The 17867-nt window shown below is 43.5% G+C and overlaps 2 protein-coding genes across 3 annotated transcripts; both read left to right on the top strand.

Annotated features, from left to right (window-relative positions):
- The first annotated feature begins 136 nt into the window (after positions 1 to 136).
- dpm1 (dolichyl-phosphate mannosyltransferase subunit 1, catalytic) lies at positions 137 to 3006 on the top strand. The gene is made up of 9 exons (XM_003978168.3): positions 137 to 358; positions 481 to 580; positions 966 to 999; positions 1075 to 1151; positions 1259 to 1284; positions 1766 to 1861; positions 1969 to 2037; positions 2124 to 2238; positions 2394 to 3006. Exons 1-9 carry the CDS (start codon positions 228 to 230, stop codon positions 2496 to 2498), a joined length of 753 nt encoding a protein of 250 aa, XP_003978217.1. The 5' UTR covers positions 137 to 227; the 3' UTR covers positions 2499 to 3006.
- Positions 3007 to 3643: 637 nt separating this feature from the next.
- On the top strand, positions 3644 to 17068 carry adnpb (activity-dependent neuroprotector homeobox b). Of its 2 annotated transcripts, XM_029833612.1 has the most exons (5): positions 3644 to 4230; positions 7181 to 7459; positions 8684 to 8800; positions 13359 to 13451; positions 13611 to 17068. In XM_029833612.1, the coding sequence occupies exons 2-5, from the start codon at positions 7367 to 7369 to the stop codon at positions 16497 to 16499; spliced, it is 3192 nt and encodes a 1063-aa protein (XP_029689472.1). In that variant the 5' UTR covers positions 3644 to 4230; positions 7181 to 7366; the 3' UTR covers positions 16500 to 17068. The 2 variants fall into 2 exon arrangements, with proteins under 2 accessions (XP_029689472.1, XP_003978222.1); XM_003978173.3 differs by lacking the exon at positions 7181 to 7459 and having other exon boundaries at positions 3646 to 4230.
- The last annotated feature ends 799 nt before the right edge of the window (positions 17069 to 17867 follow it).

Here is a 17867-nt window from a genome sequence, read left to right as displayed (position 1 = left end):
AGGAAAGAGGCTTTCAAATTTCTGACCTGTACCGGGCTGTCTAAAATGATGTAAGGTTGGATGAGTGAGATAGAGGACCAGAAGGCGGCAGTAGTGACACAATATGGATGGCAACTGCCGTTAAAACCAAAAGAAGAAGAAGAAGAAGAAGCAAGGAGGCGGAAGTAATTAGGAAGCCTGTTCCGAATTAGAGAAATCGTCTGCTCCTTAGACAGAAAGTCTGAACTATGACGAGCCGGACAACTCCACAGCAAAGTCGGGACAGTCGAGACAAATACACAGTCCTGCTCCCGACCTATAACGAAAGGGAAAACCTCCCTTTGATTGTGTGGCTTTTGGTAAAATATTTCAACAAAAGGTTTGTTCCTGGAATTTTAGTTTTAACGAGATCATCTGCCTTCGGTCTCTGGACGATTTACTGGTTCAGTATTGAATACATTACTTGATAAAGTTAGTTTGCACATTTTCCTATTTTCACAGTGGATATGACTACGAGATCATCGTTATCGACGATGCAAGCCCAGATGGGACACTGGACGTAGCCAAACAGTTGCAGGAGATTTACGGAAAAGATAAAGTGGTAAATAGTGCATGTCAGATCCAAGTTGTGTTTAATTTTACAAATACAAAGTAACAAAATGTAGTTCGGCATTTAACCATAAGCGCAACTATCAGAAAAGTATTCACTACGTTTAGCATTCAACAGGTGATTTTTGGGTGATATAAATATATTGGCATTAAATGGTAACTACCTGCCCAGCTAAACATGCTGTGGTGCAATCTCAAATATTTACTGTAAGCTTTTGTTGTTGTCAACACACACACACACACACACACAATTATGATGATAACTGACATTATATTTCTAATATTTTCTTTAGATAAAAATTTTGTTCATTCTACTCTCAGACTTCTTGAACAGAATGTTGGTAATATCGCTATAATGCTTTTTGTGTGTGGTACAGGTTCTACGACCAAGAGCATCCAAACTGGGGCTTGGTAAGTTTATAGGTGTAACTCTTATCAGCACATATTGTGGTAGCCGTCCTTGACGACCTCAGGATATTTTTAAAGGAACTGCTTACCTCCACGGCATAAAGCAGGCAACTGGAAACTTCATCTTTATAATGGATGCAGATCTTTCCCACCATGTGAGTTGACCTCTTTTGTTGCATATGCTTAGTTCAGTGTTTCACATTTGTAAAGTATTTAAGGGAAATAATCAATGAGTGACTTTCTTTTTATGATTTTCTTTCAGCCCAAATTTATGCCAGACTTTATTAAGTAGGTAACTCTTTTCTTGTCCTATCAGAATTTAGTTCTTTGAGTTTAGATAGTAAATTATCATCAAACAAATAATAATATTACTGTCAAATTGATGACAGAAATATGCCAGTCTATTTCTATGCAGGCTAATGGAACATTTGGTCTGGTGTGTATTTGTGCAAAATCATCTTAAATTAAGGATAAATTAATTTTGAAACATGACTTTTATGTTTTATGTTGACTTTTATGCAGCACACCCACCACAGTTGGTGCAGTGGTTAGGGCTGTTGCCTCAAAGCACTATTTTTAATTTTTTTTTGCACTTTTTATTTCTTGTTACTGGAATATAGTCCAACTTGCTTGTGAGGTCATTCAGTCTAAATCCACTTTACATTTGGTGATAAAGAGATGAGATATGTATCAGATCTTAACACGGTGACTTTACAGTGCATCCATGTTGCATGTCCAATCACAAACCCTATTTATCTCTCTTGATCAGAAAGCAAAAGGAAGGTAATTATGATCTTGTGTCTGGTACTCGCTACCGCGGTAGTGGCGGAGTGTATGGCTGGGATCTTCGTAGGAAGCTTATCAGGTAAATCCAAGCTGATGCAGTCTTCAGTCATCCCTCTGACACCATCTCCAGCTTCTGCGGTCATGTTTCACTGTCTTGTCTTTATTCTGTTGCCTTTTTATCTTCAGTCGAGGGGCAAACTTTTTGACTCAGACCCTGCTGAGACCTAATGCATCAGATCTGACTGGCAGTTTTAGGTAAATGCTGCAAAAGTTGTTCCAGAACCACCACAATGCATGCAGTTCTTGGTTTCCCTCATATCCCTGCTTCTCTATTTTCTTAGGTTGTACAAGAAGGAAGTCTTGGAGACTCTGGTTGAGAAATGCATGTCCAAAGGTTATGTCTTCCAAATGGAGATCATAATTCGGGCCAGGCAACTGAAATACACTATTGGAGAAGTAAGACAGTAATAAAATTTATTTGTTAGCATCGGTGTTGGCATTGTTACTATTATTCCTCTTATGAACATAGACCTTGCTTCTGTAGTATTTAGTTTTTTTTAAGTTTAAATGAGTGGCAATTTATAATGGAAACTCCTTAATCTCATCAACAGGTACCAATTTCTTTTGTGGATCGCGTTTATGGAGAATCCAAACTCGGCGGAAACGAGATTGTTTCATTCGCAAAAGGACTGCTCCTACTTTTTGCCACAACATGAATTGATGATACTTATTTCTGATTTTCCATGGGATTTCTTTTCAATGTCAAAGTTTCCACTCATTTTAAAACTGAAATCTTTACAGTTTTTGTTGTAGTCTGAGGGAAGGTAATCCACCTGATGCCTGTGGTAGTCCTGTGATATGACATTTCTCTTCTGTTCCAAAGGGTTTAACTTGGGCAGCCACTGTTAAAACAATGACAAACTGCAAATTTTGATACACACTTTTTTAAACACACTATAAGCAGTGTTCATCAAACATGTATTTTCTTGCAAAGATAAACACAAAACTATCATAGCATTATCTGTAATCGAAAGAGTAGTTACCAAGGATTTTTTTCTGGATTTTTAAGAATGTCCCACTTTAATTTTAATAATTTAATGTTAATAATTGGTCCATAATTGATGGTTAATCTCAAATATTAACTTAGAATGATCAAGAATTAATATTATCCTTATTTTCAGACTTTAGCTAGTGATTTAACATTAAAAAATAGGTTTTCAGTTTTCAGTTTAAAAAACAAAAACTACCTGCACTTATTTTTTTTAAATACAAATACTAAATTGATATTTTTTTCCACTCAAAACTATTGAATGAGGTAATTGCAGTTTAATACTCTTGACAATGTAACATTCTCAAAAAAAGATCACTAATAATTCCAGCCAATTGTAAACCAAGACACTCAAATGAACCTGCCCATTGTTGAATTGCTGCCCATGTTCTTCTAATTTTTTTATTTTATTTAAATGCCATCCTTTTTTTTCAGTTTCAAAACTTATTACATTATTTTTCTGGACTATTATTTTTATTCCTTGACCCCTGTTAGCATGTCAGGCTATGTCTAGTGATTAAGTTTGTTGGGTAATGGGAGTTTTTCTTTATTATTGGTCTTTGTTTATGGGTTTTCTTTTTTTGACCATTGTCTTTGAAAATAAAAGTGGAGCTATTTTAAAGACGCGATTAACGTATCTGGTTAAAGGTTTATCCCAAGTTACCATAACACCAAGCCCACCATGTTCCTTCCACCGAACCAACCGAGCTGTTCGCAAAGCGCATGCGCAGTCCAGAAGCCCCTCTTAGGGACTGCGCCATCTGTCGGCCAGACCGCTCAATCACCAATCTGGATTGTTTCACCCCACCGTCTGAAACAGAAAAATAGCACAACGTACATCTGTAAGGTAATTTATTTGACCAGCAAATATATGCGTAATTTCAAAGGATAATGAATGGTTCGGCGAACTTGGTTCGCCTGGACATTTGAGGGTTTTTTTAAAAATTGATAATTAAATAGACGTCACTTCCGGAGTTTTTATTAGCGCCATTTTGGGTCGGGCAGTTTCAGCACTGTATTGTTTGACAGGAGAATGGGCAGAGGGTTATCAGTAAAGGCAATAGACACACTCAAGCGATTTGCTTAAAAATGTGGCTATGCCGGGAGTAGCTACGACCAGAGGATATGTTTCTGTTCCCACCAGGATAAAATAGCACAGTTTAATTTAATTATGAGCCAGAATATTTTTGCCCCTTTGCCGACTAGAGGATAGAGACTAGTCCGAACCACCGAGAGAGAATCGTGCTTGGAGGATACACGAACGGCCGGTTTGCACGTTCTCCGCCACGAAGCTATTTGTCATTTGAAGGAAGCAATACGTCTGAGAGCTTTCTGAACTGTATCCCGTCATCCTTAGCAGGCACATTTCTCTCAAGCTGGAGCTGTGGATGTGAAAGCAGGTAAACTTGTTCGCCTTAATGTTGTGTAAGACCATCAAAGCTAGCTGTTGGCCGTAGCTGCGTACTGTGATGTGATCAGTGGCTCCTCAACTACTGCTAAGGTAACTTGGCTATCGCCATAGTCAGTTAAATGTGTCTAAAAGTTATGGCCGATCAGCGTAGTCCCAGTAGCTGAGTATTTGATTTTAAAACATCCCATCCAGCGGCTGAAACACAAAACATGTAGCCTTGGTTTTTGAGCAGTCCATATTGTTTGCTGGCTATCTTAGCATGCTAACTCGGTGCGGTGTGACTAGTTTTTGTTATTGACAGTGATGCCTTGGCAAATCTAATAAACTGGATCCTGCCAAGTGTTGACATACAGGTTAGATTAACTAGCCTTTATTGCAGATTTATATACTGTCCAAAACACGATATAAGGTGAGATATTATGCGCGCAGCTGGCATCTACATTTCGGGACACGTTATTTCAAAAAATGTGTTCGGGCCAACTCAAAGAGAAGATTTCTCTTATATCCTGGCGGACCACGATGAGACTAGATTGCCCTGGGACTATGATGTGATACCTTTAGGTTAATCGATGGTGAGATTGAGATCTGTCACATTCTGATCATCCTCATCACGATCACAACTGTCCACCACGCAACTCTGCGGTGTCGGATGGAGTTTATGGAATACAATACGTTTTCGAGTGACAGTACGGATTTTACTAGTCACTTCTTTTAAAGCAAAAAAAGATTATTAAATGTTGGTAGTGGTTGAAAAGGAAATGGGGTCAGATCCTATTGAAGGTTTGTTCGGATCCATTTCTTTGTGTCAGAATACACACACTTCAGAGTAACCTCCTCTTGCCGCCCCCTCCTTCCTTCCTTTCCTCCTCTCCTTCCCGGTTGTTTCCTTATTTCCTTTCTTTGCTTCCCCTCTGCTCCTGTCCCCTGCCTCTCCTCACCTCCCTCATTTCTTCCTTCTCCCTCTGTACATGGCTGTCCTACCTCCCTTGCCCCCCCCCACTTCCCTCCCTCACCCTCTCATCTCTTCCACTCTCATTCACACTTCCTTCTCTTCCTTCCAACTCCCCAACATATACTCCCCCTCCCCTCCACTGATCACCCTTGCTCCTTCTGTCCCTCCCCTTCCAACATCACTTGCTCTTCTCTGCTGCTTCCTCCCCTGCCACTGCAGACATATTGGAGAGACTGCTGCTGACTCAATAGGAGGTGCCATTCTGTGGCTGCTATTGCTAAGCAAGGAGAAAAATGAGACGGGCAGACTATAGGGAAAGCCTACGAGATGAAATTCCAATTTAGCAGCATCTACCGGTAATGGGAGAAATAAGGGATGGCCCTAGAAATAGGACAAATTTTTGCACTTGTAGATGGATCATGGGAATCCAAATCAAGTGAGGAATGGATTACACATGAGAGGCTTCTGAAAAGTTGAATAGAAAAGCCAGATGTGCAGCACTGCTGCAGCAGGACACAACAGTGCATTTAGCCCATAGAAAACCAAGATGCACAGGAAACCATGGCGTTTGAAAATTTCTATAGAAATTGTAACTGTAATCTCTATAATTGTGCCTTTTAACTTAAGACCTTGGCAATATCAAAGGAATATTTGGTGATTACAGTTGATGTTTTGCTGAGACAGTTTAGAGCCATTGCATTTGTTTGAGAATCTGTACTTTTGATTCATGATTGAGTTTTAAACCATTTCTGCTCATGCAAGAAATATTTAAACATTTTCTTAAAATGAACATGATCACTCTTTATAGGTTAAATACACTGCTCAAAAAGATTAGAGGAACACTTTTTAATCAGAGTATAGCAACCTATCAGTCAAACTTCCAGGATATTGATCTGATCAGTTAAGTAGCAGAGGGGGTTGTTAATCAGTTTCTGCTGCTTTGTTGTTAATGAAATCAACAACAGGAGCATCAGAGGGGCAACAATGAGACGGCCCTCAAAACAGGAATGGCTTTCCAGGTTGAGGCCACTGCTCCTTTTCCCCTCATCTCTTTTGGCTGATTTTTTACTGACTGACTTTCTACTGCTGTAGTTATTTATTTGGCTTGGATCAACATCTCTGTTGATAGCATGGTGTGGTACCTGGACGCTACAGAGGTTGCACAAGTAGTCCAACTCCTCCAGGATGGCACATCAATACGTGCTGTAGCAAGAAGGTTTGCTGTGTCTCCCAGCACAGTCTCAAGAGCATGGAGGAGATTCCAGGAGACAGGTAGTTACTCCAGGAGAGCTGGACAGGGCCGTAGAAGGTCCTTAAACCCTCAGCAGGATCGGTATCTGCTCCTTTGTGCAAGGAGGAACAGGATGAGCACTGCCAGAGCCCTACAAAATGACCTCCAGCAGGCCACTGGTGTGAATGTTTCTGACCAAACAATCAGAAACAGGCTCCATGAGGGTGGCCTGAGGGCCCAACGTCCTGTAGTGGGCCCTGTGCTCACTGCGCGGCACCGTAGAGCTCGATTGGCATTTGCCACAGACCACTAGAATTGGCAACTACGCCACTGGCGCCCTGTGCTCTTTACCGATGAGAGCAGGTTCAACCTGAGCACACGCGGCAGATGTGAAAGGGTCTAGAGATGCTGTGGAGAACGTTATGCTGCCTGCAACATCATTCAGCATGACCGGTTTGGTGGTGGGTCAGTGATGGTCTGGGGAGGCATATCCCTGGAAGGACACACAGACCTCTACAGGTTTGATAATGGCACCCTGACTGCTGTTAGGTATTAGGATGAAATCCTTGGACCCGTTGTCAGAGCCTACGGTGCTGCAGTGGGACCTGGGTTCCTCCTGGTCCACGACAATGGCTGACCTCATGTGGCTAGAGTCTGCAGGCAGTTCCTGGAGGATGAAGGAATTGATACCATTGACTGGCCCCCACGGTCACCTGACTTAAACCCAATAGAACACCTCTGGGACATTATGTTTAGGTCCATCCGGTGCCACCAGGTTGATCTGCAGAGTGTCCAGGAGCTCAGTGATGCCCTGGTCCAGAACTGGGCAGAGATCGCCCAGGACACCATTCGTCGTCTCATCAGGAGCCCCGACGATGTCAGGCATGCGTACAAGCACGTGGGGGCCACACAACCTACTGAGAATCATTTTGAGTTGCTACAATGACATTTTGGCAAAATGGACCAGTCTGCTGCATCATTTTTTCACTTTCATTTTTGGGGTGTCGATTGGGTGTTGATTTCCCCCTCTATAAGGTGATCATTTTCATTTCTATCAAATTATGTGTCATCATTTTGTTACTAATAAATCAAGATATTCAAGATCATTTCCCCCCCCCTGTTCAGATCTGATGTGTTTTTGAAGTGTTCCTCTAATTTCTTTGAGCAGTGTATATATATATATAAATATAAAAACATTCTAATTGTTCATATCAGTATTTACATGGTTGGCTTTGCTTTTGAGTTGACTGGTGCTGCTCTTAGTAGGTTACAGCTAGCAACTGTAGCAATGCAAAAGAGATTGTTAATATATAACATGACATAGTAAAATGTAGTCACAGCAGTCACAAGCCTATTTTAGTTAAGGTCTTTTTTCCACAGGAGCTATTTTATTAAATTTCAAAGTTTGTATTGTGTGTTTCCTCTACATACACGAGCCAGCAGCAACAAAGCAGGGCGTTGCACTGGAGGGTTTACAAAATGAACACATATAGCTTTTCACATGTAGATATAATACCACTGTTTAATTTGGAATAATTTGGGCCAAATATATAGGGGATGTCGCAGAGTGGAAAAATTGCACTGCGTTGTGGGCTTTCTGAAAAGTGTTTACATGTCGGTGGCATGGACGACGCTGCCCTTGTGTTCTGTTCTTTGGTTTTAGCACGTTTAAAAACATGTCCCAAACATGCTGTATCATTAAGTGCCACCATCGTTCACATGATGGGTCCAAAAAAAACCCCTGTGGGCTTCTGTTATGCTGCATCACTGTTAGCGTTAGCCAAGTTAGACATGGGCGTATATGTGCCCTAAATCACAGATAAATAACCCTAATAACTCCCGACATATTTCCCAAGTAAATGAAGTCAATTCCAGACTGAAAATACATTTAGCTAGAAACAAATCATAAAGGCGGACACAACATCTGTTGGTCAAAACCCACCAGTCAGCACCCCGGTGAGGTCCAGGTGTGTTTACAGCTCTGATGCAAACTAAAAACTGATGCTAACTCTTATGGCAGCTGTGGCCTACAATTCATTTTGCAATTGCATGCCCCTTCAAGCCCTCTATAATCACTGCGATACTCCTACATGCACAATCTTGAACGAAAACTGTTCTGCAATGTTTTAAATCTGATATTCATTTGTAATTTTTTTTTTCTTTTTATCACATATTCCCAAAGATGCTAAACCACAATGGCATCTGTTAAACATTGACGGTATTCATTGACAGTTTTCATTATGTGTGTTTTCCATTCAGGTGGAGACAATGTTCCAGCTGCCAGTCAATAACATTGTGAGTCTGCGCAAAGCAAGGAAAAATGTCAAGAAGGTCCTGGGGGACATTGGCTTAGAGTTTTGTCGGGATCACCTTGAGGTAAATATTGACACGGTCTTGTGTTGACATCATACCGCATCCCATTTTTATAGCCCCTTTCACACTAGAGAAAAATCCCATTTTCTCAGATAGATGCTGCTCTTTTTGGCAATGTGAAAGAGTTGTCACAGCATTTCACCCCTGGACAAATGACCTTGCAACCTACTGGGGAAATTTGCAGCTTGACTCTAAAAAAGAAAGGAGCCCTTTGCCTTTCTTGATGCTGTTGATGTACCTGCGTATTGTATTCTGACATGTTCAGTCTGTGCTCAGCTTTGATACTTTGTATAAGGGACAAAATTGCAAGGTATAAAGCCACACACCTCTCAACAGGAGGTCAGGCCCACAACTGCTGAAGATGTGAAAGTGTCCAAATGCTGAACAAAGGCCAACCCTTAAATATTCCACATCACCATTCTCATTTCAGTGTGAAAGCCTCACATGACATGTCTGTATAGATTCTCAATCATCCAGGTCATAGTTATCCATAGAACTACATAGAACTGTGTAGAACTACATAACATAGAACAAGACTTTCTACCTCTTCAGGTCAGGACTCAGCAGTCCACTTACACTTAAAGGAGAGTGGGCACTCCTTTGAGGACAGCCAGGTACGGGTACTGGCCAGAGAAGACCGCTGGTTTGAGAGGGGTGTCAAGGAAGCTATCCATGTCAAATTGGAAAAATTATCCTTAAACGGAGGTTTCCCACATGGGAAAATTTACAGCCCAACAACAATACAAAAAAGGATGTGTATGTATATAATAAACCAAGATAAATGGACAATCAGCCTGTACATAGTACAGAGGGTGAATACAATATACATATCAGAATATATAATATTCAGATTGTGCTAGCGGGCGTTATGTTTATTGTGCAGTCTGACAGCAGCCGGCAGGAAAGATCTGCGATACCTCTCCTTCACACAGCGAGGGTGGAGCAGCCGCTCACTGAATGAGCTGCCCAGTGCTGTCAGGGTGTCCTGTAGGGGGTGGGACGTGTTGTTCAACATGGATGACAGCTTAGCCATCATCCTCCTGTTTCCCACCACCTCCACTGAGTCCAGGGGACATCCCAGGACAGAGCTGACCCTCCTTACCAGTCCATCTCCTCCTGTCCCTGTGCATGATGCTACTGGACCAGCAGACTATCCCATAAAAGATGGCTGATCCCAGCAAAGAGTCATAGAAAGTCCTCAGGAGTGGTCCCTGCACTCCAAAAGACCTCAGTCTCCTGAGCAGGAACAGTCTGCTATTGCCCTTCTGTGTTGTGTGTCCAGTCCAGGTTATTGTTTAGTGAACACGCAGGTACTTATAGGTCTTTACAACGTCGGCGTCCGTTCCCAGGATGTTCACCGGTGCAGGCGGGGGGTAGTTGTTAACGCCTGTGGAGATCCACCACCAGCTCCTTGGTTTTGCCAGCATTGATCTGGAGGTTGTTCCGCAGGCTCCAGTCCACAAAGACCTGAATAAGTCCTCTGTACTCCATCTCGTCCCCATCAATCAATCAATCAATCTTTATTTATATAGCGTCTTATACAATCAAAATTGTTTCAAGGCGCTTTCCAGAATCCCAGGGCCTGACCCCAGACAAGCAACAGTGGCAAGGAAAAACTCCCCTCTAACAGGAAGAAACCTTGAGCAGGACCAGGCTCATGTAGGGGGACCCTCCTGCTGATGGCCGGCTGGGTGAAGAGAGAGGAGAAGGGGGAGGACAGGTAGAGGATAGGATAGGTAGGAGAGGAGAGGAGAGGGGTAGAGGAGAGGAGAGGAGAAGTAGAGTGAAGGGGAAGGAGGAGGAGGGGATCATCAGCGATGAGGCCGACAGCAGCAGAGTCGTCAGAGAACTTCTGGAGGTGGCAAGATGACAAATTGTATGAAAAGGTTGTGGTGTAGAGGGTGAACAGGAAAGTAGCCAGAACTGTTCCCTGCGGGATACCGATGCTGCAGATTAGCTGATATGACTCGGAGCCCCACTCCTGGGCTACCACCTTAACGTGGTGGAGGGGTTTGCGTGTCCCAGTGATCCTAGGAGCTCTGTTGTCTGGGGCTTTATGCCCCTGGTAGGGCCACCCATGGCAAACAGGTCCTAGGTGAGGGATCAGACAAAGCGTAGCCCAGGACCCCCAATGATGAAAACGATTATTGGTCCCAAGTTTCCCTTGCCTGGATGCAGGTCACCCGGGCCCCCTCCTGAAGCCAGGCCTGGGGGCGGTGCACGTTGGCGAGCACCTGGTGACCGGACCTCTGCCCATGGACTCCGGCCGTGCACAGCCCGAAGAGGCAACATGGGACCCCCTTCCCGTGGGCTCACCACCTGCAGGAGGGGCCAAGGGGGTCGGGTGTATTGTGTGTTGGGTAGCGGCCGAAGGCAGGGACCTTGGCGGTCTGATCCCCGGCTGCATAAACTGGCTCTAGGGACATGGAATGTCACCACTCTGATGGGAAAGGAGCCTGAGCTGGTGTGTGAGGTTGAGAAGTTCCGACTAGATATAGTCGGCCTCACCTGGACGCACAGCAAGGGCTCTGGAACCAGTCTTCTCGAGAGGGGTTGGACTCTCTACCACTCTGGAGTTGCCGATGGTGAGAGGTGACGGCAGGGGTGGCAATTCTCGTTGCTCCCTAGCTCAGTGCCTGTATATTGGAGTTTACCCCGGTGGATGAGAGGGTAGCCTCCCTTCGCCTTGGGGTGGGGGGACGGATCCTGACTGTTGTTTGTGCCTATGGCCCAAACAGCAGTTCAGCGTATCCACCCTTTTTGGAGTCCTTAGAGGGAGTGCTGGAGAGTGCTCCTTCTGGGGGCTCCCTCGTCCTCCTGGGTGACTTCAATGCTCACGTTGGCAGCGACAGTGTGACCTGGAGAGGTGTGATTGGGAAGTACGGATTTCTGTGCTCGTCTCAGATTGTCCACAACGAACACCTTGTTCAGGCATAAAGGTGTCCACATGTGCATTTGGCACCAGGACGCCTTAGGCCGCAGATCGATGATCGACTTTGTGGTCGTGTCATCGGATTTGCGGCCGCATGTTCTGGACACCCGGGTGAAGAGAGGGGCAGAGCTGTCAACTGATCACCACCTGGTGGTGAGTTGGCTCCGATGGTGGGAAGGATGCCGGACAGACCCAGCAGACCCAAACGTATTGCGAGGGTCTGCTGGAAACGCCTGGCAGAGTCTCCTGTCAGAAGGAGCTTCAACTCACACCTCCGGGAGAGCTTTGACCATGTCTCGGGGTAAGCGGGGGACATTGAGTCCGAGTGGACCATGTTCCGTGCCTCCATTGTTGAGGCAGCTGACCGGTGCTGTGGCCGCAAGGTGGTTGGTGCCTGTCGTAGTGGCAATGCCCGAACCCACTGGTGGACACCAGCGGTGAGGGATTCTGTCAGGCTGAAGGAGTCCTATCGGGCCTTACTGGCCTGTGGGACTACTGAGGCAGCAGCTCGGTACCGGCAGGCCAAGGGAGCGGTGCAGGAGGTAGATGACGGCATCATCCACCCCGATGTTCGGCTGGTAGCCGAACTGCAGCGGGTCCATGAAGGAGCTCACCAGTGGGCGCAGGTGGGCGAGGATGAGTCTCTCTAGCGTCTTCATCAGATGAGATGTCAGAGCTACCGGCCTGTAGCTGTTGAGCTCCTTGTGGTGTCTTCGGCACTGGGATGATACAGGAGATCTTCCACAGCTGTGGCACGATAACAATTCACTCCACAAGTGATTAGTGCAGCTGGGGTAGGCTCAATAGGATAGGCTTAATTCTGGCATTCATTTGCTGTGTTGTCATTTCCTCTTCTTGACAGTGGCTTCTAAAAGGTCACAAGATGTATTTCTGTCCAATGTTGCATTACTTTTAATTTTGCGCTCTACAATTCCCAAAGTGGTGATTTATTTTTTTTTTTTGTGACGAAGCAGCCATGTTTGTGTCGATGTGTTTTTCTGAACAGGACGTGATGTGATGATTTGCTGTGGTGCTACACCGCAATGCCACCATATCCTGCCAAAAAGATAAGGCTGATTTTGACAGCCTTTAGGAGTCAAAACATATGAGATTTATCAAATATTGGATTTACGATTGGGCATTTAAAGCTGCTCTTTTAGAGGGTAGGATGCATTTTGACTATCAGATACTAAGCATTTTACCTTTCGAACATGAACATCAGGCGATTTCTCACCCATGTGGTTGTGGTCAATGTTGATGGAGTTGTTAAGTGTGAAGGTAATATTCTAGGGTTACTTTACTGTAATGCAAATTAGGCAAAGAAGTTCACAGGATGTTTACTTCTGGTGGATTTGCATTTGGCAGCTGACTGACTGGATCTGAAGTTCATGTGAAAACTAGTAACAGTAAAACAGTTACTATCATTAGTCTGAAAATGAATGTAGCATTCTTTAAAAGCAGGAATGTCCTTGCAAGGTAAGGACCATAATAGGACATCTTTTTGTATCCAGCATGATAGCATAGCCCTGAAAATCATTTGGATTTTGGATTGATGCTTTCTTAGAGGTACTTTGAAAAAAAATATATATATATGATCTTTAATTGTTAATCACTGATTTCATTTACTAGGACTATAAAGACTTTACTCCTCCAGAGGTGTACATAAAGCACACATCATGGGAAGATGTGTGTATGTGGGAACCTTCACATACCAAAGCCCAGGTTTGTGTCCAGTTTTACACATCCATAATTAGTTATTTTTTCCTGGCAGCATCCACATTCCAATATCTAAATCTACTGGTAATAAATGTACAGTATAAGTCTAACAATTGAATTTAAAATGTATTCTAACTTTTGTGTCTCCCTGATTCTGACCCTTAGGATTACAGATCAAAGCCTTTCTGCTGCTCTGGCTGTCTCTTCTCATCAAAGTACTTCTCTGCATACAAGAGCCACTTCCGTAATGTTCATAGTGAGGACTTTGAAAACAACATCTTGCTCAACTGCCCATATTGTACTTACAATGGCGACAAAAAGACTCTGGAAACACATGTCAAATTTTTCCACATGCCAAATAACGTGGCACGGCAAGGTTCTGGTGGAGTAGTGGTGGCCGCGGGTGGGTTCACGTTGAAGGATGGATTGCTGAAAAGGACTGCTGAAAGTGTGGAACAGGCAGTATATTACTGCAAAAAGTGCACTTATAGGGATCCTTTGTACAATGTTGTGAGGAAGCACATTTATCGGGAACATTTCCACCAAGTGGCCCAGCCTTACATTGTAAAACCAGGGGAGAAGACCCATGTTCAGAATTGTGGATCGCAGATTAATAATACAAACAATGTTGCTGGAAACCAAATACACTGCAAGAAGTGTTTATTTGTTCCAAAGACCTATGAAGCACTTGTCCAGCATGTCATTGAGGACCACGAGAGAATTGGATACCAAGTCACTGCCATGATTGGGCACACCAGTGTAATAGTTCCCCGTCCTAAACCTTTAATCGTGACCCCGCTTAAAATGCAAGGTGAAAAAACCATCATTGGGATGGGCCCTAAGGGTGCAGTGATGGCCACCACCAGATCTCCCAGCTCACAGAATCCGAGTTACATAAATGCTGCATCGAAGACAGGCTTCAAGTCAAGTCTTCTACCTGGGACAAAACACGATGCAGTGAGATTAAAGAATGTGAGCGCTCAGCCTTTGTCTGCAGGCAGTCAGCAAGTGAGGATAACTTTGGCAGGAAATTCCCAGGTTCCTGTTCCGCTGCAGTCGCAAGCAGCAAAACGGGTCATTTCTGGTGCAAGTCTGAAGGGTTCAGGTATGATCGGGGGTTCGTTATCACTCAAGTCCAACTCATTGGGTACGCGTGTTCAGGCTGCAGCAACTACTGTAGCCTCCGTCATGGCCAAGAAAGGCGGTTCCTCGGTCCTGGGTACATCATACACTCAGAAGTGGAAGATTTGCACGATCTGCAACGAGCTTTTTCCGGAGAATGTTTACAGTTCTCATTTTGAGAAGGAGCATAAAGCCGAGAAGGTTTTGGCCGTAGCCAACTACATCATGAAGATCCACAACTTTACCAGCAAATGTCTTTACTGTAACCGATATCTCCCCAGTGACACGTTGCTAAACCACATGCTGATTCACGGTCTTTCTTGTCCACATTGCCGTGCAACCTTCAACGATGTTGAGAAGATGGTGACGCACATGCGAGTGTCACACCCAAATGAGAGCGTAGGCCCACATACAGGCTCTCCCTTGACATTTGACCTTACACTGCAGCAGGGAAATCCTAAGAACGTTCAGTTGATTGTGACTACTTACAACATGAGGGATGCCCCAGAGGAATCTGTAGCATTTCATGCTCAAAACACAAACAATTCTATTGTATCTTTGTCTGCCTCACTGATTTCAGGGAAGCGGTTAATGCCTCAGCTGCCAACCAAAACTTTGGGGACTGCGGATGGGACTCTAACTAAGATTGCCCCTCAGGCATCTGTGCCATACAAGAGAGATGTTGGAAAGACACTGTGTCCACTTTGTTTCTCTATACTCAAGGGACCCATCTCAGATTCACTGGCACATCACCTGAGAGAGAGACATCAGGTAATCCAGACTGTTCACCCTGTAGAAAAGAAATTGACCTACAAGTGTATCCACTGCTTGGGAGTTTATACCAGTAATATGACCGCTTCCACCATCACTCTCCATTTGGTGCACTGTCGAGGTGTAGGAAAATCCCAGAATGGACAGGACAGTAAAGATGCTCATTATTCTCGGGTCCAAAGCAGTGCCCTTAAACGCATCAACCTTGACAGCTTGATTACTAACGAACCAAAACGTAGAAGAGCAGGACCCCCCGGAGAAAGAGCCAAACCAGGAGACAGTAATGGTCCGTTCATAATTGAAAAAGATCCAGATGAACCTGTACTTCTAGCTCTTGACCCAAAAGGATATGAAAATGAAACCTATGAATCTAGAAAAACATTTCTAACGCAGTACTTCAATAAGGCACCATATCCCACACAACAGGAGGTGGAAAAGCTGGCTGCAAGCCTTTGGCTGTGGAAATCTGACATTACCAGTCACTTTCTCAATAAAAGGAGGCAGTGCATACAGGAATGTGAATCGCGGAATGCCAGTGTGTTGCTGGGTTTCAGTATGCATGAGGTGAACAAAGTGAGCCACAAACTGGTGTTCTGTGAGGACGGGGCTTACGAGGGCAGACACTGCAGGAGGCGGACCTCGAAGATGTGCATCGGTGTGTCGCAGCAGGCTCTCCACAGACACAGGGAACGTGTCGGAGCCAGTACCGCTGGGGTGCTGTTGCACCAGGGAACAGCAAGTGAAACGTTGGAACGTACTAAAGCTCAAACATTTCCACTTCCATCAAAAACGGACCAAACCGAGACAATCAATGACAGTTTACCACAGCGGCTGCCTCTAAACACTCCTGAGCCCATTCCCATCGCCTCTGACAGCGACGAGGACGAGCGCCAACAGGAGTGTAATGACGAAGGGCAGGACCTACACCCCTGTGCTGACAGAGGACTGACTGAGGCTAGAATAAAAGCGGGGCTCAGAAACCTCTCAGAGTTTCATATGTCTGATGATGAGGAGCACGTAGAAAATGGACTTGGAGTTTTAGAGAGCTCAGAAGTAAAAGCTGATAAAGGAAAAGATACTATGCCAATCATTATTCCCAAATTTGTGCCATCATCTACAAGGGGTAGTAGTGACAGGGGCCAACTGGGCAAACAGGTTTGACTAACGAAGAATCCTTAGATATTATTCAACAAAGCTGCCTCATCTGGACTGAAGGGTGTGTGTGTGTGTGTGTGTGTGGGTGTGTAAAAAGTAGATAAAGGTTTATTAAAGTTATTACATTTTTAGGAGAAATTGAGAGATTTTAGAATGAAATGAATTTTGGACAGAATGGAACGTAATAAGGAATTGCTGATGCTCTATTGTCGAAAGTGGGACTTTAAAACAATACTTTGATGTGATTTGAAGCTATTTAGCTGACCAGATAATCAATCTTTTGTGTAATTATACTGCGATGGGCTGTGTGTAAATTTGTACAAACCTTCAGCAACGTTTGAACACTCAACATGGTATGCTTAACAGTAAATGTTGCTTTGGTGGCTCATATTTACATGTTTATTTTCAATGAGGAAATAGTTTTTTGGGGAACTTTTATATATCATAACTTTATATATGTGTGTGTGTGTGTGTGTGTATATATGAATATGTGTATATATGTACATATATACGTATGTGTTGAGCTGTGTGTATATACACACATGCATACATGCATATATATACAGGTATATATATTTATACATACAGGTATATATATTTATACATACATATACACGCACGTGTGTGTGTATATATATGTGTGTGTGTGTGTGTGTAGTATGGATATGTGTGTATCTGTGTATATGAATATATGTGTACATACATGTAGTTATTTCCATTTTTAAAGCCGTGCCACCAACTTAGTCTGTCAAAGGGGTTCATTGTCAAGCTTTATGCTCATCAAAGTCTCTGCTGTGCCAGCATTCTATTGAGAATAGATGTTTCTTTGACCCAGCAAGAATAGACCGTAAACCATAATGCTGATATAAAGGTTTTATTTTCCCCCTCCGAAAAGTTGAGTTCTATATGTGTTCTTTGAATTGTGCAAATTGTGCATGTGTTTTGTTACATTTTTCACTTAAGCATCTAAAGAACAATAAAGTGCTGTGATTGTGCTTCTCACAGAAATAATGTCTATGCCACATTCATTTGGGGGAAAAAAAAGGTCAAACACATTTAAATTCTTGATGACTTTTACACAAACTCCAGGATTTAGTATGTAAAGTATTCAGCCCCATGACTAATTTATGTTTTTACTTATTTATTAAACCTTGAGGTAATGTATACTTATCCTCCCCAGGAAATCCAGTTTCAAATTACTTCCTACAAGCTATGAAAACTATTGTACAGAATGTAAAATAATTGGTTTCATGAATATGTAAACACACAAATATATAAATGACAGTTGTCATTTACTTTTTTGTCTTAGTTTTTATTCATTGTGTGGCAACTGATGGTCAGAAAAAGCTCTATACTGGTATGATTTTATCAGAA

The sequence above is a fragment of the Takifugu rubripes genome, chromosome 3, assembly GCF_901000725.2.
Source record: "Takifugu rubripes chromosome 3, fTakRub1.2, whole genome shotgun sequence".
NCBI lineage: Eukaryota > Metazoa > Chordata > Actinopteri > Tetraodontiformes > Tetraodontidae > Takifugu > Takifugu rubripes.
Note: the sequence above shows the minus strand (reverse complement) of the source record. Positions and strands in the feature narration are given on the sequence as shown.

Excerpts from the sequence above, each read along its gene's own strand:
- dpm1 (XM_003978168.3), top strand. The coding sequence starts at position 228 with ATGACGAGCCGGACAACTCCACAGCAAAGTCGGGACAGTCGAGACAAA. Across the intron at positions 359-480 it reads GTAAAATATTTCAACAAAAG|TGGATATGACTACGAGATCA; the intron begins GTTTGTTCCTGG and ends CTATTTTCACAG. Across the intron at positions 2,038-2,123 it reads GATCTGACTGGCAGTTTTAG|GTTGTACAAGAAGGAAGTCT; the intron begins GTAAATGCTGCA and ends CTATTTTCTTAG.
- adnpb (XM_029833612.1), top strand. The coding sequence starts at position 7,367 with ATGACATTTTGGCAAAATGGACCAGTCTGCTGCATCATTTTTTCACTT. Across the intron at positions 7,460-8,683 it reads TTGATTTCCCCCTCTATAAG|GTGGAGACAATGTTCCAGCT; the intron begins GTGATCATTTTC and ends TTTTCCATTCAG. Across the intron at positions 13,452-13,610 it reads CTTCACATACCAAAGCCCAG|GATTACAGATCAAAGCCTTT; the intron begins GTTTGTGTCCAG and ends TCTGACCCTTAG.